General features: G+C 43.6%; 1 protein-coding gene across 1 annotated transcript in view; it reads left to right on the top strand.

Annotated features, from left to right (window-relative positions):
• Positions 1 to 464: 464 nt before the first annotated feature.
• Positions 465 to 23,354, top strand: part of CDCA7L (cell division cycle associated 7 like) — a 43,317-nt gene continuing 20,427 nt past the window's right edge. Inside the window, exon 1 of the mRNA XM_021689843.2 lies at positions 465 to 604. Coding sequence (XP_021545518.1) covers positions 581 to 604 — 24 coding nt within the window. The 5' untranslated portion in view covers positions 465 to 580. The remainder of the gene's footprint in view (positions 605 to 23,354) is intronic.

Here is a 23,354-nt window from a genome sequence, read left to right as displayed (position 1 = left end):
TTTGGGAGGCGGCAGAACCCCGCCCCTTTACAACAACTAAACAAAACGAGCCCTGAAGTGGCTCTAAAATGCTCTCCTGGAGCAGAGACGGATTGCCGCGGAGGCATGTGCTTCAGGGCAGGACCTGGAATAAGCGCTGCAAATATCCGGCGCGCGTAGCCGGGCGTGCCAGCTGGAGGCTGCGCCGGGACTGCCCCCTCATTTCTCCCGCGCGAAACCCGGCCGGACGGCTCCACTCCCTCCCTCCGCTGCAGGGGGGAGCCCGGGGCCCCCGCACCGGCAGCCGCCGCGGGCCGCACCCATCTGCAGCCCCCTCTCGCGCCGCGGGCGAAGCGAAGTTCCCCGGTCGCGAAGTTTGGTCCGAGACCCGAGGCTCGCAGCCGGGCGCGGCGGCGCCGAGTGGACGGCGCGGCGCGCTCCCCCTGTCCCGGGCGCCGAGTGCGCCCCTCCCCCGGCCCGCCGGAGCTCCGGGCGCAGCGCGCAGGCTGCGCGGCCGCGGGTGTTCTGCGTGCGCCGGCCCGTGGCGAGCCAGGTTCCCGTGGCCGCGTGCTAGGAGGAGGCCGGAGCCCGGGTGGGAAGAATGGAGTTGGCGTCTCGCTCCCAGGTGAGGGTCCCGCCGCAGCCCGGCCGGCCTGCCCTTTGCGCCCGGCCCTCCTCCCCGCCTTGGGCTGGAAACGTGGCCCTTGGCCACCGCGTTGTGGACCTGGCCGGCCGCGCCCTGCAGGTGTGCGCGGTGGGTCACCGCTGCGCCGGCCCGGACTGGAGAGGTTGGGCGTCCCCCCGCGCGGCGGTCGCCTCGGTCCCGGGGGGTCGCCCGGGGGGGTCGCAGGCCGGGCCGCTGGGGCCGCGAGCCCCAGGAGTGGACGCGTTTCGAGGGAAGTGCGGGCGGGAGGCAGCAGGGGCGTAGCGCCTGCCTTTGCAGCGCTGGTGGATCCGGCGGGGCGGCGGGGGCGGCGTGTGCGGGGAGCTTTTCTGGTGCGCGCCCCCCATTTTCTCCGGGAATTGGCACAGAGATGGGGAAGTTTCAGAAAAGTGCAATTTTTCTAAAAAATTGCCGGGAGTCCGGTTCAGCTTGGATGAGGGAGTGTAATTTACAAGGAATTGCTCTTGTATTTGTTCTAGAACTTTTTTAAGTGTTTTTAAGGTATTTCAAACCACTTGGAGGGGGAAATGGCAACGTCATGAGGCCAAGTTAAAAAACAAAAAGCCCCGAGATCACAAACCGTAAACACAGCAGGACCCCAAACTGTGTTTTAAAAACCTCATTTACAAACATTTGAGAGTACCCCCCCCCCGCAAATGTTTCAGTAGGTGGTGGGAATGTGAACGTGACCTCAGTTTTCTCTTTTACTTCTTAAAAGAGCTTTTCCTTACTTTCTATTAACGAATATACCTAGTATCTTCAGAGGTAAGCAGTACCCACTTTTTTTAAATGAACTAAAAATAAAACTTTTAGAAAGGGAAGGAAGCAGCATGTGGGAGCCCCGAGAGAGGCTTTGTGACGGTTGGATTTTTTTCTTGCTTTTTTTGAGTGCCTTTGACTCACCGCTTCCACTTTACCTTGGACTGGTAATGTTTTACCTCTTCTCCACCTGGGTGCTGGGCCTCGGAAAGAGAGGCGGGGCTCCGGGCGTATCCTTGGAAGACCGAAGCGACCCAGCAAGTTCAGTGGTGCTTGAGCCCAGGCGGTGGTCACCTGCCTGGGTCCTGGTGCCATTTAAAGGCAGAGCCACTAATGGTTGGTCGCTTTGGCCATTTAGTGATGTCCGAAGGGCTTCCTGAAAGTAGACATTTAAGAATTGTTGCGGAGGTTGATGAGAAAGAGTACTGTTTTTAAATTTCCCCAATGAGGGGGAGGTATTAAAAGCAAGGAAAAGAAACAAGACTTAAGGACTGAGACAGGGTTAGTTTTTTGTTTTTGTGTTATTTTTCACTGACCTTTACCATATAATTAGTATCCTCTGCTTCTAGGAGGCTTGGATTTCTCTAGGACTTAACCCTTTCTTCAAGGAGCCTCGAGCCACGTGTGAATTTCATCAGTGTATCTTGATAATAGAGGACTCTAGAAACCTGTTGTTCTGCTCAAACTGTACTTCCACCACTTAAATACACAGTTCATGTTTAGATTTAAAATGTCCCCAGAATGTGTGGTCGGGAGTGAACCTTTTACCATCAAATAACAAGGCTAATTTTTGGTACCTCTAAAACGTTAAATAAACAGTTTACCATGTGGGGGTAGTCCACAAATTATATCTGACCCATTATGCACCAATTAGGGCAAATTACTATATGTAAGATAATCAGGTTTTTTCCCCCCTTTTCCAAAGACCTAATTGGCAGCACAAATTAAGATGCATGACGATTTTTTCCAGTGGAAATGTTCATGTTCATCATAATTTAAATGTGAGCAGATTATAGACTCTTTAAATTAGTGGAGAGGTTCAGTGGGGTGGGCAGGTGACTGCAGATAAGAGCCCTTAATGAACATTTCAGGCACAGCAAGATGTTAAATCCGTGCGGTTCTACCCTGTACCCCAGCCTTATGAATAAAGCAGTGTGATGAACCGCCTGAGGCAGCATTAGTGCTCAGTGGTTCTTACTCTCACACATACAGTAAATAGAATTTCCATCCCTTGGAAGGGGCAGAGCGGGAGGGGCTTCCAGCAAAGCAGCTTAGGCCTGATGTTATGAGAAGACCGTGATTTGAACCGACGTCCTTTCTAGCTTCTGCTTTTTTGCAGCCTCACCCGTGTGTCGGATTTGATGTCCACTGACCGGGACCACAGCTCCTAAGGGTGTAGTCCTCGTTGGGCTGACCACCGAGTCTTTGGGTCTTTATGTCGAACGACAGGAGTAATACTCAAGGAAGGCAAGGATCTGGTCCCTTTCTGAGAGCTCTCAGCAGTGCAGCTCAGAATTTCTGGAAGATGAGACTACCTCCGCCTCCTAGCAGAGGACCCAGCAGGTCCTGGATGTCACTGTTGTCCTGTTACTCTCTTCTTGCTCTAGGGTGCAGGTTGGACTCGCACAGAAGGAAATGAAGCTAACTGGTCTCAGGAATAGTATGGAGCATGCTGTTGGGAGTGGTAAAGAGGAATTTCTCTGGTGCTGACTTCATAGCTACAAAGTGTCCTCTTCTCATTCTCTGACTGAATGTGTATGCCCAGAGCCTCAGAAGCTGCTCACAGAGGGGGATGGTTTGTGACTTCTTGGAAGGACAAGTACAGTGATTTGCCTTGAAGAACTAAATTCTCAGTAATGAGGAATTTCAGAGATCACAGCAATTCTGATCTGGTCAGGCACACGGGACAGTAATCCGTGAGATAATTATGTGACTTAAAACCGTTTATGAATATTACAATAAATTAATGAAAAAGATCAATAAAGCCGTTCAAATAGAATAGGCATGTTCATTTTAAACTGTTCTTGAGAGTTCTGCTTTACCCATCAGCACTTTCTCTGAGCTACAGTTTACAGTTTTTCCCTCCAAGATACGATTTTGTTTCATAAAAGACATAGCTTTATTCACCAAAGTGGGATTGATAGAGGCTGATGGAGGAGCCTTATCTAATAGAGATAAGACAATATTAGTAGGACTGTTTTCTTTTCTTTTTGGAAAGCAGTGGTTTCTGAATGTTTTATTTTTATTTCTAAGTTTTTAATTTTAATTCCAGTATAGTTAATAAACAGTGTTGTATTAGTTTCAGGTGTACAATACAGGGAACCAGCAATTGTGTACATTACTCAGGGCTCATCATGAGAAGTACACTCTGAATCCCGATTACCTCTTTCACCCATTCCTCACCCAGCTCCCCTCTGGTAACCATCAGTTTGTTCTCTCTCTGAATCTCTTTAAATAGGACCACGCAGAGGCATGTTTGGTAAATACAGCTGAAGATAACATGCAGGAGACTTTGTCTTCCACGGTGGTAAATGCTACCATCTGTATGCAGTGCAAAAATACGCTGTAGTCTCAAAGTTAAAGGGGCCAGAGTTTGAGTTCAGATAGCGGATGGCTTCTGCCTGTTCTTCTTAATCATCACCTGATGACAGAGGGCTCCCTGACTGGGTTAGTCCATTTGTCAGATATTCTTTGAGCACTTATTATGTGCTGGGTACTAAGGTCACTCTGGAACTCCTTGCCTCTTCTGCCTTTGCCAGAACTCAGCTGGCTCCTGCTGTGCTTTGGGAATCTGCAAGGCCTTGGGTTTTGGGAATGGGAGAAGACCTGAAGAGCCATCCTGCCCCCCCCCCCCCCCCCAGAAACTGTCATTTCCTTTTACCAGATTTAATCCTCACTGTAGTTCCAAAATGGCTTGTATTATCTATATTTTAAAAAGATAAGGGGAAGTAGAGCCATTTGCTCTGGGCAGCCCAGCTAGGAAGGGGCTGAGCCAGGATTCTGTCCTCAGAGCCAGTGCCTGACTGGCCAGTAGACTCACGGGATCTCGGCAAGTCACACAACTTTCATGGAAATAACATTGGGAGGATAGACATCTTTGTCCAACTTACAGTGCCATTGAGTTGATCAAGGACATGCTAAGTATAATGTAGTATTTAAATACAAGGGGTTGTCAACGCTTTGGGGTTTTCTCCTAATACCTTTGCTCTTCCCTTTAACTAGAAGGGCTGGGGCATTAACAGCAGCTGGTCTGGTTCTTTTTTAGAAACTGGCCAGATGAGGCTTTGGACAGGATTCCTTGGATACTGACTGTAAAAGTCAGCCTGGGAGTATGAATCCGATCCAGAAGGCTTTTACACAGTAATGGTATTTAGATGAGTTTTGTATTGTCCAAGTAATATCCTGTTCATAGCAGCTGAAATAAAAACAAAGTTGGAACTACTGCTCTACCTCCCCTACTCCCTGGGTGTCATTTTCTAGATCTTTCCCATCCAGTGTTTGCCTGTGTTTAGTCACCATTTGTGCCTGATTTTGCAGTATGATTGCAGTTTGAATTCTGTCTTTAGCACTCTCAGTGCTATTTCTGAGTAGCTCGGAGGTCTTCACGGTTTTCGTTTTTAATTACTGCGGCCTTTCCCTGAGGTGTGTATTTTATGCACTTTGCTGTTGAAAAATTTTTTCTTGATTAGAAGGAACTTTGCAGTAGATGTCTTGGGGTGGTATGTGCCTTGTGCCTTGTGTTGGCGTCCACGTTTCTTTATCATGTACTTACTGTCTCCCGGAAGGAATGTGCCTGCTTTGCAGTGGATCAGAGTCTCTGACACAATGTTTCCCCCCTTTATCCTGCTGTGTTAGCCAAGAGAAAGCAGTGTTTACTCAAGTTAGAACCAGGGCTCGCGGTAACGACTGAAACAGTGTTTTCTTCCTGAACCTAGAACACCTAGCAGTGTGTTTCTAGTTTGGGGGAAGGTGGAGAGTCGTTTAGAGGTATGTTGTTTACCACCTAGGAAACCAAGAAGACCCAGGCACGTGCTCATGGATGCATAGTTGACAGTGCCTGTGGCTTGGGCTGTCCCCGCATTTTGCAAGTTGGTCACGTGGATGCGGGAGGGCGGGGATACCCTGCTCTGAGCTCCTCTCCCCTGTGGTGCTGAATCACTTTGTTTTGCCTTCTTTTGTATTGCTTATTTCAACTATAAATCATCTCCTAGATGCCTGAAAATAGGTGTTCATTGAAGGTTGGATGTCTAAAGGTAAAACCGTAGGTTCCTAATAAGGGGTTTCTAAGAGCTGAGAAGAATGTATTTCTGGATCTGGGTGCTGGTTATCATGGGTCGGTGCAGTCTGTAAAACTTGGCCAGACTGTGCGCGTAAGCTATATGCACTTCCCGTTGCACTTAAAATGTTTAAAAAATAGCATATATAATCCCTACAAAACAGGCCCAAAGCCTGTGCTTTCAGACTGCCCAGCCTGCCCAGGGGTGTGGGTGCCGACTGCCCAGGCGTCTTGTGCCCTTCCGGTTGTAGGGATACCCCCCGCACTGGGCATGGTCCAGCGATCCCTTCCCACAGACCCCCTCTGACATTCCCCCCAAGCCCTGCAGAGCGGCGGCACGGCTGTTGGGGCAGCCCGCCATGGTTAAACCTCTGCAGCGGGAGGGCCCTACGGACCTGGAGAGTCCCTTGCGTTTGTGATTGCGCTCTGGCATCTGGCTCTTCTGGCACAGAGCCTGGCCTGGTCCCCCCTCGGCTGCCTGCTGGTAGACCTCACCCTCTGTTAGAAGGGCCCTAGGATTTACCCCACGGTGGTGACCCTCAATCATGTGGCAGGCCAAAATGATAATTACCCCGAGTGTGCAGGGCCCGCCATATAGCAGGTGCTAAATATTTGTTGGAAAAAAAAAAAGGTTTCTTGCTGTCATCGTGTAGTGAGAGGAAGTATGAGTTATGACCCGCTGCAGCATCCTTCAGGGGAGCTTCTCAGATCCTTCTGTCAGACTGATTGCGGAGGCCAGTCCGAGCCTGCCCCAGAGCCCCGAGGTGCAGCAGCCCCACCCTGTCTGTGCAGGGGATTTTTTTCATCCATCTCCAGTTTTGTCTTTTAAAGTTAGGCCTGTTTTGCATTCTATTCCATAATATATGTTTGTTTATTTTAACACAGAAAGGATTTTTAAAATTACTCTCCTGGGAGAAGAAGTCCCCTCCCCTGTCCCACCTGTGATCTTGAAAGCCTTGCGGCTGTCACTGAGCTTCTCAGTTTGAGAAGTGTGGGATTGCGGGCTGAGTGTACCGTGCGGAGAGCATCCTTGTAATAAATCCTGAAACAGAAAAGATAACCTCCATGTCTACTCCCCCACCCCATAGTATCTTCCTATTGCAAGCTCCACGACTCTGAGGGTAGTTAAACGGAAAAACAAAAACCAAACCAAAACACTTTAGTTGATGTTGAAATAAAATCCCTAAGCATATTTTTTTTAAATGCAGAATGTCTAGCCTTTATTTTGTCCTCCATAACGCTGGTTTAAAATGGGAAGTTAAGAAAAATAAAAGTGCATTTAAAATTACTGGTTATTCTTAATTCTTTTTTTTTTTTTTCCTTGACACTTGGTCCCAGGCATTTTTTATTGGGGGAGGTTTTTAATTAAAATAACTGAAGGCATTCCCGTGCTCACACGGGCCTCCTACATAAGGCTGCCTTGGGCCGACCTCACCAAACAAAGCCCCCCTGGTTCTGTTTGACCACACTGCGGCTTCAGCATCCCCGTGAGAGCTCCTCGTCGTCAGGACCTCCATCGCACCAAGTGTATCGTCCTCCCTGGCTGTGATGGGGACCTGAGAAAGGCTGCCCTCGGGGAGGGTGCACCTTCACTGCGGCACAGTGCCAGGAGCTAAGTGCTGTCAGCAGCCCGAATGGCCGCGGTTCAGGGATTGTTCCGCCACGTCTCTGCCCCCGCTCGTTTGTCTCCCCGCCCCCCCCCCCCGCCCCCAGCAGGCGGCCCATGTATCCAGAGGATCCCAGTATCAAGGCTCTCAGGGCGGGGCGGCGGGATGAAGATCCCTCCCCCACACTCCTGTCCCTGTGAGGGTCTGTTCGGCGCTTCCTGGGAGCGAGCACAGGGACACTTGCCTCCCCCTGCCTGCCTGTTCTCCACTTTTTTTTTTTTTTAAGAATTTATTTGAGAGAGAGAAAGCCCATTGCCCACACAAGCGGGGGGCGCTGAAAGTAGAGGGAGAAGCAGACCCCCCGCTGGGCAGGGGGGGGGGTTCCCCCCCATGCGGGGCTCGATCCCAGGACCCGGGGATCTTGACCTGAGCCGAAGGCAGACGCTTAATGGACTGAGCCCCCCAGGCGCCCCCGTTCTCCACGTTCTTGCTTCCACCTGTCCGTCTACTGCAAGTCCTCCTTGAGGCTGACTCCGCCCTGCGGCTGTGGACACGCCGCCGACCTGGAGGCTGCCAGCAGACTTTGTGACCCCTCACTGCCGGGTCAGTTGCCCTGCTGCACTTGCTGCCGTGATGATCCTATGCCTCACACCGCATTGAAATAGTGTAAAAATTGCTTCCCCCGCCCACGGCTCATCCCTCCTGGGGCTCCTTAGCCTGGCGCCAGTGGTGGTACCCTCTCCAGGCCTACACTGAGCCCTAACACGCTCTTCGGTAACTTTCAGTGATGAACGTGGGCCTGGCATCCTCACAGAATGCTTTTAAGTCATAGCTGGGAAGCAGTTAGGGCTCTGTACAAATGATCTCTGGTTCTTTTCCTTCTGGGTAAATGGGAGGAATGCATTTTCCTGGCCCTCCTAAAAGGCAAGACCATATGATCTGCTTTGACCAATAAAATGTAAGAAGTGTTGTGTGTCACTTCTAGGTGGAATTTTTATAAGAAAGACTTTTTTTTTTTTTTTTTTAAAGAAAGAGACGGGTGGGGGGAGAGGGAGAATCTTAAGCAAGCTCCATGCCGCGCGCAGAGCCCAACACAGGGCTCGATCTCATGACCCTGAGATCATGACCTGAGCCAGAATCAAGAGTCGAATGCTTAACTGACTGAGCCACCCAGGTGGCCCCCAGGTGGAATTTTTAAATGCCAGTACGTCATTTGCCGTGTCGTCTTCCCTCTTTGTCAGCCCAGGTCCCGTGTGAGGACAGTGTGGAAGAGTGTGGAATGTTCCACCTGGCTGGCCCGGGAGGAACAGGTCATGAACAAGAGAGAAACCTTGTTTTGTTTCAGCCCTTTAAGACTTAGAATTGCTTGTTACTGCTTTATAACTTGACACATCCTGACACACACAGGCTCTCATATTTCAGTTGTTGGATTCACTCTGGTGTTCATCCGAGTGAGCTGGGGTTGTGGTGGTAGTAGAAATCTGTGGGCTTCTTCTCGATTGCTAGTGTAATGGGGTGAGGAGAGTGCTCCTATATTAAAGGGTTTGGGGTTCAGGGATAGTAAGTGCCCTGTGGTGAGCAGGAGAGTCCCACCGGAAGCAGTAGTCATTCTTGTCCAAAATGCCGATAGCCCCTTGTTGAAAACCATGGAAAGCAGACTTGTCCAGTTTGATAATCAGTCTGTTAGTCACCAGTGAAATCTTGACATTGGCTTCATATTTCCTGTCTGCTGACCTTTTTGGAAAAGGAAATCACCCAGCATTTCCCAAGTGGTTTGGCTCACTTCCCTCCTAGGACCTCTGCCAAAGCTCTAGTTCCTCTGTTACTCACCTGGATAGCTCTTCTAAGCCCTCTGCACATACATGTCTGTAAGTTTCTCCTCATTTACATGATCTCCTTTTGAAATAACGTTGGTCATTTGTTTTGGCTTTTCTTTTATTGTGGTAAAATACGCGTAGCATAAAATTTACTGGCGTGAAGTATAGTCACGTTGTGCAACCATCACCTCTGTCCATCTCCAGAACTTCTTCATGATCCTCATCCGAAACTCTGTATCCTCTAAACACTAACTCCCCATTCCCCACCCTCCCCCTCATTCCACCACCATTCTCCTTTTCTATCTCTATGAATTTGACTAGGCTAGGTAAGACATGGAAGTGGAATCATAGAATATTTAGCCTGTTGGGTCTTATTTAGTTCGCTCAGCATAATGTTTTCAGGGTTCATCCATGTTTCTATATATCAGAATTTCATTCCTTCTTAAGGCTGAATAATAATGCATTGCATGTATATACCACATTTTGTTTATCCATTCATCCATCCATGCCAGTTGGGCTGTTCCCACCATTTGGATATTATGAATAATGCTTCTGTGAATGTTGGTATAAGATAACAATCTCTGATTTCAATATTTTTGGACATACACCTAAAGTGGAATTACTGAATTACGTGGTAATTCTGTGTGTGAGTTTTTAAGGAGCTACCACATTTTTGCCACAGCAGCTGCCTTGTTTCACCTTCCCTCCAGCACTGCACGGAAATTCCAGTTTCTCCACATATTCACCACCACTTAATTTGTTTTTTTGTTTTTTTTTATTTTTTGAAATTTTATTATGTTAATCACCATACATTACATCATTAGTTTTTGGTTGTTGTTTTTTTTTTTTAATAGTAGCCACCCAGTGGATGTGAAGTGGTATCTCATTGTGGTTTTGATTTGCATTTCCCTAATGATTAGTGTTGTTGAGCATCTTTTCACACGCTTAACTGGTCATCTTTTTATTTTTGGAGAAATGTCTAAGTCTTTTGCTCTTTTAAATTGGGTTTTGCTGTTGGTGTTGAGCTCTAGGAGTTCTCTGTATTCTGGATGTTAAACCCTTATCAGATGTATGATACGCAAATACTTTCTCCTATTCTGTAGGTTGCCCTTTTCAATCTCTTGATAGTGTTCTTTGATACCTAACAGTTTTTGATTTTGCTGAAGACCAGTTTATCTATTATTTTCTTTCTTTCTTTTTTTTTTTTTTTTAAAGATTTTATTTATTTATTTGACAGAGAGAGAGAGAGCGAGAGCAGGAACACAAGCAGGGCGTGTGGGAGAGGGAGAAACAGACTTCCCTGCAGAGCAGGGAGCCCGATGCCGGGCTCGTTCCCAGGACCCTGGGATCATGACCTGAGCCGAAGGCAGACGCTTAACGACTGAGCCATCCAGGCGCCCCTTATCTATTATTTTCTATTGTTGCCTGTGCCTATGACGCCATATACAGGAAATCATTGCCAACTCCAGTGTCATGAACTTCTTTATGTTTTCTTCTGAGACTTACGTAGTTTCAGGTCTTGGATACATTTTGGGTTTTTTGTAGGTTCTTGTGTTAAGCTGAGGATCCAGCTTCATTCTTTTCAGTGTGGATATCCAGTTTCCAGCATCATTTCTTGAAAAGGCCATCCTTTCCCCCATTGAATAGTCTTGGCACTTGGTCAAAAATCAGTTGATCTGTATGTACGTGAATGTTGATTTCTGAGCTCATTGTTCTATTGCGCTCGTCTGTCTTTTTTTTTTTTTAAGATTTTATTTATTTAAGAGAGAGAGAGGGACAGCACAGGGGAGAGGGAGAAGCAGATTCCCCGCTGAACAGAGAGCCTGATGTGGGACTCGATCCCAGGACCCTGAGATCATATGACCTGAGCGGAAGGCAGATGCTTAACCGACTGAGGCACCCAAGCGCCCCTGTACGGCTTCCTTTACGCTAGGACCACTCTATTTGGATCACTCTAGCTTTGTAATAAGCATTGAAATTAGTAAGTGTGAGCCCTCCGTCATGGTTCTTTTTATTATTTATTTATTTTTCAAAGATTTTATGTTTAAATAATCTCTGCACCCAACGTGGCCTTGAACTCACAACCCCTGAGATCCAAGAGTCACATGCTCCACTGACTGAGCCAGCTGGGGGCCCCTAGTTCTTCTTTTTACAGATTTTTTTTTTTTTTTTTTTTGTTATTCTGAGTCCCTTTAGATTCCACATGAATTTTGGGAAGGGCCTTTCTGCAGAAAAAATGTTGCCGGGATTTTGATAGAATTGCATTGGATCCATAGATAACTTTGGGTAGTATTGTCATGTTCACAGTGTTCAGTATTCTGATCCGTGAATGTGTGATGCTTTTTCATCTGTTTCTGTCTTTAATTTCTTTCAGTCATGTTTTGTAGTTTTCAGTGTGGTCTTACTGCTTGTTGCCTCAGTTAATTCCTAAGTGTTTTATTCTTTTTGATGCTATGGCAAATTGAATTTTCTTAATTTCCTTAGCAAATTGTTCATTGTTAGCCTGTAGAAATGCAACTGATTTTTTATGTGTTGATTTTGTACCTTGCAACATTATTGACTTAGCTAATTAGTGCTCACAGGTTCTGTGGAATCTTTAAGCTTTTCTATATAAATGATCATGTCACCTGCAAACATAATTTTACTGCTTCCTTTCCAATTTGGATGCCTTTTATTTCTTGTATAATAGTTCTGGCTAGATCTTCAAATACTGTGTTGAATAGAAGTAGTGAAAGTGGAACCTTGTCTTGTTGCTGATTTTAAGGGAAAATGTTCAGTCTCTCATCGTGGAGTATGGGGTTACCGGTTTTTCTTTTTTTTTTTTTTAAGATTTTATTTATTTTTTGACAGAGAGACAGAGGGGGAACACAAGCAGGGGGAGTGGGAGAGGGAGAAACAGGCTTCCCACTGAGCAGGGAGCCTGATGCGGGGCTTGATCCCAGGACCCTGGGATCATGACCTGAGCTGAAGGCAGACGCTTAACGACTGAGCCACCCAGGCGCCCCTGGGGTTACCTGTTTTTCATATGTGACCTTTATTATGTTGAAGTTTCCTTCTGTGTTGATTGTTTTTTGGATTGGTTTGGTTTGGTTTTATCATGAAAGGGTGTTGTATTTTGTCACATGCTTTTTCTGCATCTGTGGACATGATCATGTGTTTTGTTTTCTATGTTGAACCATCTTGCATACCAGAAATACATCTCGCTTGGACATCTTGTGTAGTCCTTTTACTATGCAACTGAATTTGGCTTGCTAGCATTTTGTTGAGGATTTTTTCGTTGCTATTCACAAGGGGATATTGCTCTGTACTTTTCTTGTCTTTGTTTGGCTTCAGTATCGGGAATACTGGCCATATGGGATGAGTTAAAGAAGTGCTCTCTTCATTTTTTGAAAGAGTTTGAGAAGGTTTAATGTTAATTCTTCTTTAAAAGTTAAATCGAATTCACTAGTGAAGCCATTTGGGTCATGGGATTTACTTTGAGGGGAGGGCTTTTAATTACTGATTCAAATCCTTAGTAGTTAGAAGTCTATCAGGTTTTCTATTCATGAGTCAGTCTTGGAAGGTTATGTGTTTCTAGGAGTCTATCCATTTCATCTAGCTAACCCAATTTGTTGGCATTCAATTGTTCATAGTACTCTGATTATCCTTTTTATTTCTGTCAAATTGGTAGTGGTGACTCCACTTTAGTAATTTGTACCTTTTTTTCATAGGTGGTCTAGCTAAAAGTTGGTCAATTTTGATATTTTCAGAGAACCAGCTTTTGGTTTTGTTGATATTTCTCTCTTGGTTTTCTGTTTTCTATTTATATCTGCTGTAATCTTTATTATTTCCTGCCTTCTGTTATCTTTGGGTTTAGTTTGCTATACTTTTTCTAGTTTCTTTTATGGCGTAAAATTTGTTGGTTTGAGATCTTTTTTTAATATAAGTGTTCACAGCTTTAAATTTCCCTTTTAGCATTGCTTTCTCTGCATAGCGTAGGTTTTAGTGCAATTTTCTAATTTCTGTTGTGATTATTTCTTCTTTGGAGTAACCCCTGGTTATTTGACAGTGTGGTGTTTCATTTTCAACGTATTTGTGAATTTGCTAGTCTTCCTTCTGTTACTGATTTCTAGTTCCATTCCATTCTGATCAGAAAAGATAATTTGTATGATTTTAACGGTTTTAAATTTATTTTGACTTATTTTATGGCCTACATATGGTCTGTCCTGGGGAGTTTTCCATGTGACCTTGAGGAAAATGTATCCTACTGTGTTGGTTGGTGTGTTCTATATATGTTAGTTCGAATTGGTTTATAGTATTGCTCACTTCCTCTGTTTCCTTATTGATCTTCTGTTTCATTCTATCCATTATTGAAAGTGGGATATTGAAGTGTCCAACTATTATTGTAGAACTATTTCTCCTTTCATTTCTGTCAGCATTCGCTTTATATGTTTTGGACCTCTGAAGTTTTGTGCAAATGCATATTTTTAATTGTTATGGCTTCTTGGTGAATTGACCCTTTTATCCATATGCAATGTCCTTGCAATATTTTTTGACTTAACGTCTACTCTGTCTGATGTTAGTATAGTCATTACATCTCTCTTTGGATCACTATTTTCATTTGCATATCTTTTCCGTCCTTTCACTTTTCAGCCTCATGTCTTTTTTAGGTATGAAGTGAGTCTTCTGTAGACAGTGTATAGTTGGGTCCCATTTTTTTTAATTCTTTCTGCCGATCTGTGTCTTTTGATTGCAGAGTCTAATCTATTGGCATTTAAAGTGGTTACTGTTAGGAAAGGACTTTTGCCATTTTGTTTTGTTTTCTGTATTCTTCTTAAAAGCCTTTTTGACCCTTGTTTCCTCCATTACTGCCTACCTTTGTGTTTTGTTGATAAATGGCATGTTTTGATACTTTCATTTCCTTTTCTATGTATTCTATAGATTTTTTCCTCTGTGGTTAGCATGGGGGTTACATATAACATTCTATGATTGAAATAATCTAATTTGAATAATACCAATTTGTCAGTGGCATACAAAAACTCTACTGCTATACAGCTCTTCCCCTCCTTTTGTTATCAGTGTTACCAATTCTATCTTTATGTGTTGTGCACCACAAAATATAGAATCACAGGTGCATTTTTATATTGGAGAAAACAAAAAAGTGAAATTATAGACTGAATTTACATTAATACCAGTATTTATATTTTACTTAAAAACTTTATATTTCATATGTCTTTGAGTTATTCTCTAGTGCCCTTTCATTTCCTCTTGAAGAACTCCCTTTAGGATTTCTTGTTAGGCAGGTCTGCTGCTAATGAACTCTCTCAGCTTTTGTTTATCTGGTAATGTCTTACTTTCTCCCTCATTTTTGAAGGACAGTTTTGCCAGATTTGGAGTTCTTGGTTGACAGATTTTTTCTTTCAGTGCTTTAAATATATCATTCCACTGCTTTCTGGCCTCCAAGTTTTCTTCTGAGCAATCAGCTGATAATCCTTTTGAGGCTTTCTTGTGTGTGATGAGTTGCTTTTTTTCTGGCTGCTTTCAATATTCTCTTTGTCTTTCACTGGTTTGATTAAAATGTGGCTCAGTGTGGGTCTCTTGGGTTTATCCTACTTGGGGTTTATTGAGCTTCAAGTCTTCCATCAAACTTGGGAAGTTTTCGGTCGTTATTTTGTCAAATAGTCTGATTCTCTTTTCTGCCCCCTCAATTTGATTTTGAACTTCTCTAATAAAATTTTCAATTTTGGGGTATTGTATTTTTTCACCTCCAGAATTCCTGTTCCTTTTTATAATTTCTTCTTGTTGATATCATTTTGCTTATACAGTTGACCCTGAATAACACAGATTGGAACTGTGTGGGTCTACTATACATGGATTTTGTTTTTTATAGTCCAGTACTGTAAATATATTGTCCTTATGATTTTCTTAATATTTTCTTTTCTCTAGCTTAGTTTATTGTAAGGATATAATGTATAATACATATATCAAACCTGTTAATGGACTGTGTTATTGGTAAGGCTTCCAGTCAACAGTAGGCTATTAGTTAAGTTTTTGGGGAGTCAAAAGTTGCATGTGGATTTTCAGTTGTATGGGGGGGGGGGTCAGTGCCCCAACCCATGGTGTTTAAGGATTAACTGTTTATCATTTTCCCAATTTATTTTAGTTTTTTTGTGTTTTCCTTTTGTTCTTTGAGCATACTTAAGGCAGTTGTCTTATGTCTAGTAAGTCCACAGTCTGTGCTATCTCAGGGACAGTCTCTATCAGTTTGTTTTGTTCCTTTGAATGGACCAGTTTTTTCTGTTTCTTTGTATGTCTTTGATCTTCTGTTGAAAAGTGGGTGTTTGAGGAAACAGCCACCTCTTCTAGTCTTTGCAGACTGGCTCTGTGCCAGGGAAATCATTCATTGATTAGTTGGGCATGCTCTGACCCTGTAAGCTTAAAGTCTTGTCAGATCTTTGCTGAGCATGTGTCTGGCCTGGCCCAGCCCCGTGTGAGGCTTTCCCAATTCCCCGATGTACACAGCTGCTTTGCAATGCCTTGGTTTCCCAAGGAGTCTTACCCAAGCTTTCCCTTGGGGCTTTGGGTGGTCTGTTGTATTTGTTCTGCATAAACTCTTCATCTCAGCCATTTGTAGGTCTGTAGTCCTTTGCAATTTTCATGAGCAATGGCTGGTGCTCTTCCTTGCAGGAGACTGAGTTAGGTGAGAGAGGGACCAGTCCCTTCAGGCAGTCCCCGATTGGTTAGAGTGTCGCAGTCAGTGTTGTAAGGAGCTGCATTCTGCATACAATTTGCAGTGTTTATAAACCACTTGCCTACTTATACATAATTATAGGCAAATTTGAATAGTAGGATGATAAGTTTTTCAATTCTTATGATGAGTTTAGGTTTTTTAAAAAAAATAGGTGAATTTCACAAAACATCAAATTAACCATTTTAAAGTGAACAATTTATGGGACCTTTTGGGTCTGGCTTCTCATTACTTAGTATAACATTTTGCAGGTTGACCTACGTCGTAGCATGGATCAGTACTTCATCCTTTTTATAGCTGAATAACAGCCCGCTGTATGTTGTATATACTACAATTTCTTATCTATTCATTTGTGATGGACCTTTTGGCTATTGTAAGTAGTCCTGCTATTAACATGCATGTACATGTATCAGAAACATCTGTTTGCAGTTCTTTTAATTACATACCTAAGAATGAAAGCGCTGGGTCAGATAGGAATTCTGTGTTTGACTTTTTGAAGAATCCTCAAACTGTTTTCTATAGTGGCTGAACCATTACATTCCCACTAGCTATATATAAGTGTTCTGGCTTCACTATATCTTCTCCAACATTTTTTCCTTATGATTTCTGGACTCTAGAGGATGTGAAGTGGTATCTTGTGTTTTTGATTCACATTTCCCTAATGACTAATGATGTTGAACATCTTTTCATTTGTTTTTCATTTGTATATATATATTTTTTTGGGGGGGGGGAATATATATCAAGTCCTTCATGCATTTTTTGATTGGATGGTGTTTGTTGTTGCATCGTAGGAGATCGTTATATATTCTGAATGCTGGGTCCTTACCACTTACATGTTTCGCAGCTCTTTCTCCCATTCCATGGGTTGCCTTTCACTTTCTTTTTTTAAAGATTTTATTTATTTACTTGAGAGAGAGAATGAGATAGAGCATGAAGTGGGGGAGGGTCAGAGAGAGAAGCAGACTCCCTGCCTGAGCAGGGAGCCCGATGCGGGACTCGATCCCGGGACTCCAGGATCATGACCTGAGCCGAAGGCAGTCACTTAACCAGCTGAGCCACCCAGGCGCCTGCCTTTCACTTTCTTGATAATGTCCTTTGATGAAAAGATGTTTTCAGTTTTGATGAGGTCTAGTTGAATCAGTTTTTTTCTTTTGTTGCTCATGCTTTTGGCCTATCAAGTTTAGGCTTTTTGATTGAATTAAACACTAAATACTAATTAGTAGGTAGTTATTTTATTGAAAAATAGCATTTGCCTGGAATGTCATTTGTAGGGGTATGACAAGCTGTGTGCCCTTGAGGAAGTAGGCTAAGGTTTGCTCCTTTCTGAGAGGAAGTGCTCCAGCTGATGGATGAGATCTTGTCACACTCTGGTCATCCTTGACTTACGATCCTCTTAGCTATAAATAAATAGTTCATATGCTCCAACACTGAGTTGAACCATATTTTCTGGAGGTTTTCAAATCTCACTGCGTATACTTTTAAAAAACTAGCTACCCTGCTTTAGATGCACATGACCACGTTGGTGTTTTGAAGCCTCAGGCGCTCTTGTCCGCCCACCGGTTCTGTATCCGGGTGCTTGTCTCGTCACACCTACCCCATCCTCGAGCGTGCCTTTAAGGGACAGAGAGCATGGCTAAGTTGCTAGTTGAGAGGGGAACTTGTCTTAATTTCTCTTGCTTTCATTACTTAGGGTGGTGGAAGACTTTATGTTCCCTTTATGCGAGTTTTCTTTGGTTTACTTACTTTATCTGTGTGACTCTTGGAACATTTCATTTTTTAAGAGCTTTTCAGTAACAGTAATTTATCTATTTGTGGCAGATGTTTTCTCCCAAGTTTTTTTTTTCCCCTGAATTTGTTTTAAGGCGATTAGAACTGTTAAGTGGTCCATGATACTACACTTTTCCATTTTGATCTCCTTTATGTGGGGGCTTAAAGTCTTCCTCATTCACGGGCCAGCTGCATATTCACATAAATTAGATTCTCCTCTGTGGTTTGTTTACCTAATTTTAACTCTTTGATCTTCTGATTCGTAGATAAGTATTGGAGAGAAGCAAAATGGACTGTTGAATTCACCTCAAATAGGCAGTTTTGCCAACATCCTTTATTGACTTACTGACATCTCTTTCCCATTGATTTGTGGTGTTTTTCCTATCAAATTTTAATGATATGTGCTAGGATCCATTTCTAGGCCGTCTGTATATCCCACTGTTGCTACATCATTTTCTTTCTTTCTTTTTGACTAAGGCTTAATTTATATACAGTAAATTTCATCCTTTTTAGTTTTCAGTCCTATGAGCTTTTTGTGTAATCACTATCACCATTGATTTTATCACTGCTCAAAAATTCCCTCTGACCTCTCGTGTCAGGCAACCGCTGATGTGTGTTCTGCTTCTCTAGTTTTGCCTCTTCCAACATGTCTGGTGAGTGGAATCAGACAGTATGTAGCCTTTTTCACTAAGCCTAATGCATTTGAGATTTATCTGTGTAATTGTGTCTATCAGTAATTTATTCTTTTTTATTGGTAGCATTAGTCCATGGTATGGATGTCCCCCGTTCTGTTTATCCAGTCCCTTGCTGATTTGGATTGTTTCTGGGTTTGGAAATAAAATTGCTGATGACAAGTTTGTTGTGAACCTAAGTTTTTGTTTCATTTGGGTAAACACCTCGGAACAGGATTGCTGGATCATGTGGTAAGAGTATGTTTAACTTGATGAGAAGCTGCCAAATTGTTTTCCAAAGTTGTCCTACCATTTTGCGTTGCCACCAGTCGTTTAGGAGAGTGCCAGTTACTCCAAATCCTTGTCAGTCAGCACTTGGTATTGTCCTATTTTCTTAAGCCATTCTAGTAGGAAGATAATCGAGTCTCATTCTAGTTTTAATTTGCATTTCCCTAATGGCTGTGGATGTCAGACATTTTTCATGTGCTTATCTGCCATCCTGTATCTTTGGCAAAGTGTCTGCTCACATCTTTTGCCCATGTTTAAATTGGGTTCTTTTCTTATTGAGTTTTGAGGGTTCTTTATATATTTTGGGTATAGGTCCTTTATCAGGCATATGGTTTGTAGGTATTTTCCCCCAGTTGGTTGGTTTTTCTTGTCATCTATTTAAACTGTTTTTTGAAGAGCGGAAGCTTTTAATTTCTGTTGATATATGAATTTTTAAAATCTGTATTCTGCTTCTGGTGTTGTATCAAAGAATTCTAACCTAAGGTCACAAAGATTTTCTCCTGTTCTTTTCTAGAAGTCTTAGAGTTTTAGGTTTTATATTTAGGTCTTCTCTATTTTGAGTTAGTTTTTGTAAATGGTGTAAGGTATTGTATGTATCTTAGGGATCGACCAATTTAATCGTAAGAGATTTAAAGAAATGACAGTGTTTGTGATAGAAAATGATGCAAAACAACCCTATTTGTGGAGGGTTGAAGGAATGCTTTTCTCTGTGTAAAAGATTCTTTCGCAGATGCAAGGTAGTACACGCTGCAAATTCTGCTTTCCTTGCTATCAAAATTGCTTTGAAAACACTTAATAAGGAAAATGCAGTAGTGTGCATAGATTTCTTTTGTGCTCTTCCTTAGGGCTACAAATGGAATTTGTTTCCAGGTGAAATATATGCAGTGTTCCTGGAATAAGGAACATTTCCTGAAGCTTTATCAAAATCAGCTCTGGAATCAGTTGGCCTTTAAGAAGAATCTGTTTCTTTCCTTCAGAAACTAGTAGATGATAAATATGTGCCTTCCAGCTAGGAGGTGGTGTTTCTTAATCTAGGAAGAATATATTTATATATCATTGAGATCTAGAAAAGCCTTAATTAAAAAATTATACTTAATTTTAAAAGTACAAAATTTTAGATTAATGATAGGCTCATTTGTTTTCAAGGGTGAATACTTGATTGAAAAGCAGCTGGTGGTTTGAGGCATCTTTTTATGGCTTACTAGTTTTCTTTTTTTAATTGAACTTTAATTGAGGGTTAGGCTGAGGTGGTTAAAGAGATATGGAGAGCTCCAGAGCACTGCTTTCTGTTCCTCAAGAAATGCTGAAAGGGCACCTGCTAAATACGAAGCAAGCAGCAATTTGGCAGGATTGATTTTTATTAGTATAGCTTAGTTGGGAGAGAACAAAGCCAGATTTTAAACCAAGTGCAGTTCTGCAGATGGCTCTGTCTCCCAGACTTGCACTTAACTTCTGGGTTTTGAAGCCCAGGTACTTGGGTTCAGGGTGTGGTGCTGCCAGGCTTGAAATCTGAAGCCTGGACTCAGGAGCTGATGTTTCTGAACCTGCCGTAGGGTGAAACGTTGGGTTCTTAAACCACATGCCCGTCAAGTGCTGGTAGCACAAGAAGTGGATGGAGGTCTAGACTTGCTCTGGGAGTTTGGGAACAGATTGCGTTCATTTAAGGAGGGAAGATTTTCTTTGTTAGTGTATATAAATGCAGTAGACTTCTGTGCGTTGACTTTATATCCTGCAACTTTGCTGAATTCCTGTATGAGTTCTAGCAATTTTTTGGTGGCGTCTTTTGGGTTTTCCACAGAGTATCATGTCATCTGCGAAGAGTGAAAGTTTGATTTCTTTTTTGCCAATTTGGATGCCTTTCATTTCTTTTTGTTGTCTGACTGCTGAGGCTAGGACTTTCAGTACTGTGTTGAACAGCAGTGGTGAGAGTGGACATCCCTGCCGTGTTCCTGACCTTAGGGGGAAAGCTCTCAGTTTTTCCCCATTGAGTATGATATTTGCTATGGGCTTTTCATAGATGGCTTTTATGATACTGAGATATGTTCCCTTTATCCCTACACTGTGAAGAATTTTAATCAGGAAAGGATGCTGTACTTGGTCAGATGCTTTTTCTGCATCTTTTGAGAGAATCATATGGTTCTTGTCCTTTTCTTTTATTAATGTAGTGTATCACATTGATTTGCGAATGTTGAACCACCTGTATCCCAGGAATAAATCCCATATTTGTTTATAGCAGCAATGTCCACAACAGCCAAAATATGGAAAGAGCCCAGAACTCCATCAACAGATGAATGGATAAAGATGTGTTATAATACATACAATGGAATATTACTCAACCATCAAAAAGAAGTCTTGTCATTTGCAACGACGTGGATGGAACTAAAGGGTATTATGCTAAGCGAAATAAGGCCATCAGAGAAAGACAAATACTGTATGATTTCACTCATACGTGGAATTTAAGAAACAAAACCGATGAACGTAGGGGAAGGGAAGGAAAAATAAGACAAAAACAGAGAGGGAGGCAAACCATAAGAGACACTTAATTCTAGAGAACAAACTGAGGGTTACTGGAGGGGAGGTGGGTGGGGGAATGGGATAACTGTTAGGGTGATGGACATTAAGGAGGGCCCTTGATATAATGAGCACTGGGTATCATATACAATTGATGAGTCACTGAATTCTACCCCTGAAGCTAATAATACACTGTGTTAACTAACTGGAATTTAAATAAAAAATTTAAAGAAAGGATGATTTTCCCAGCAGTTTTAAATTCTTTTTTTTTTTTTTTTTTAAGATTTTATTTATTTAACACAGAGAGACAGTAAGAGAGGGAACACAAGCAGGGGGAGTGGGAGAGGGAGAAGCAGGCCTCCTGCTGAGCAGGGAACCCGATGCAGGGCTCGATCCCAGGACCCTGGGACCATGACCTGAGCTGAAGGCAGACGCTTAAGGACTGAGCCACCCAGGCGCCCCAAATTATCTTCTAAAGTTGGTCTTTTATTGCTGAATTTTAAAAAATTGTGGTAAGGTACACATAATATAAAATTTATCCTTTTAATAAGTAGCGTTGAACACATTTAAATTGTTGTCAACCGTAAATTGTTGGGCAAGCAATCTCCAGAAGGTTTTCATTTTGTAAAACTGAAACTCTGTACCATTAAACAACCACTCCCCTCCCTCACCCCTGGCAGCCTCCCTTCTACTTCCTGTGTCTGTGACTTCGACTGCTCACATGAGATATCTCATGTGAGTGGAATCATAGTATTTGTCTTTTTGTGACTGGCTTATTTCACCTAGCATAACGTCCTCAAGATTCATTCACGTTATGGCATGTGACAGGATTTCTCACCTTTTCTTTTTGAATTAGTTGACGCTGCTCATCAGTTAATCAGATATTAATTAAATACCTCTAAGTACACAAGACACTGTTCTTGGTGCTGGAGGGGGTGGTATGGTGAGAAAGATGGCAGAGAGCTCAAGAGTCTGCTGTGAGAGTTAACTGTCCGTTTAGGAGGTTAAGATAGGCCCGTGGATAGCTGGCATCGCGTAGGAAAGGGCACACCCCACGGGACAGGAACAGAAAATGGGCCCGCACCTCTGTGCTCTGTGTGAGCGAGTGTTCTCTGTGTGTCACCAGGGAACTTCCTACAACTGTGCAGTCTCAGGCTCTCCCCCGCCCCACCCGACAGACTGTTTCAGACTAGTTCTTTTGTTTATGTTAATTTTGTGGAGGTATAATTGACCTGTAACATACTAGTATCAGGATTCGATAGTTTTAGAATTTCCTTCCTAAGGCTGAATAATACGTCATCATACGTGTCTCTGAATTTTGTCCGTTCTTCCACTGATGGACACTTGGGTGGCTTCCCCTTTGTGGCTGTTGGAAATTGTGCTTTTGTGAACAAGGGAAGGGCAGTTTTTTAATTAGTTAATTTTTCTGCTCCAGTCGGTGAAAGGGAGACTTGATTGAGGTGCCAGGGCCTTGGGGCAAAGTGGGAGCCAGTGGCGGGGCCTCGTGTGACCTTCTCGGGGCGCAGTTGTTGGCGTGGTGCACTTCCTGAAGGGGTGCAGGTGAGCAGAGCACTCGGTGGCGGGTCATCTGTGGCCGTTGGTTTCTGGGCCAGCTGGCCGAGGGAGGCTCAGGGATGCCGGGCGCAGGGCGCGCTCTTTTTGGATACTGTGCGCTGAGAGAGGGCGGGCATCCTGCAGCTGTTCAGCTGCCAAAATCAGACGCTGCTGGTCACGCGGGTGCCCTCCCTGTCTTGGATCTTGTCTCTGACGTTCTCAGCGGTGTCCCTGGGCTCGGCCTCGGGGTGCTGGTCTCGCCCGTCAGGGTCTTCACAGGGATCTGCCTCGCTGTGTCCACAAGGCCGCCGCCACCATCCCACCGCTCAGCTGCCTTGTTGTAGGGGAAGAGGGTGGGCCGTGCTCTTTTTAATGTGAAGTTTTTTTTTTACTTCGTTATCTTAGCACTCCAGTGTCCACTGCTATTCATACCAGACGCTAGTAGATAGACTATTGGTAATATTTGAAAGTTTGCATTTAAAATGTCCTTGGTGTTCTATGAAGCACCACGAATGCTGCTGAGCTCTTTCCCTGAACAAGTGTGAGGTCCAGCCTGGGGACGTTTGCTTCTTACCTTAGAGGCTGATGTTACACGACTGGGAGATTTCTCAGCAAGACCAGGATTCCTGGCTTCCCTGGGGTGGGGGGGGGGGGACGGGGGGCTGAAGTTGGAGCACACGGGACCCCTGTTTCTGCATGGCAGTGGTCTACTGCCCTGGAGAGTGGCCGCGCCT

Source organism: Neomonachus schauinslandi, chromosome 12, assembly GCF_002201575.2.
Source record: "Neomonachus schauinslandi chromosome 12, ASM220157v2, whole genome shotgun sequence".
NCBI lineage: Eukaryota > Metazoa > Chordata > Mammalia > Carnivora > Phocidae > Neomonachus > Neomonachus schauinslandi.
This window is presented reverse-complemented; position numbering and strand designations above follow the sequence as displayed.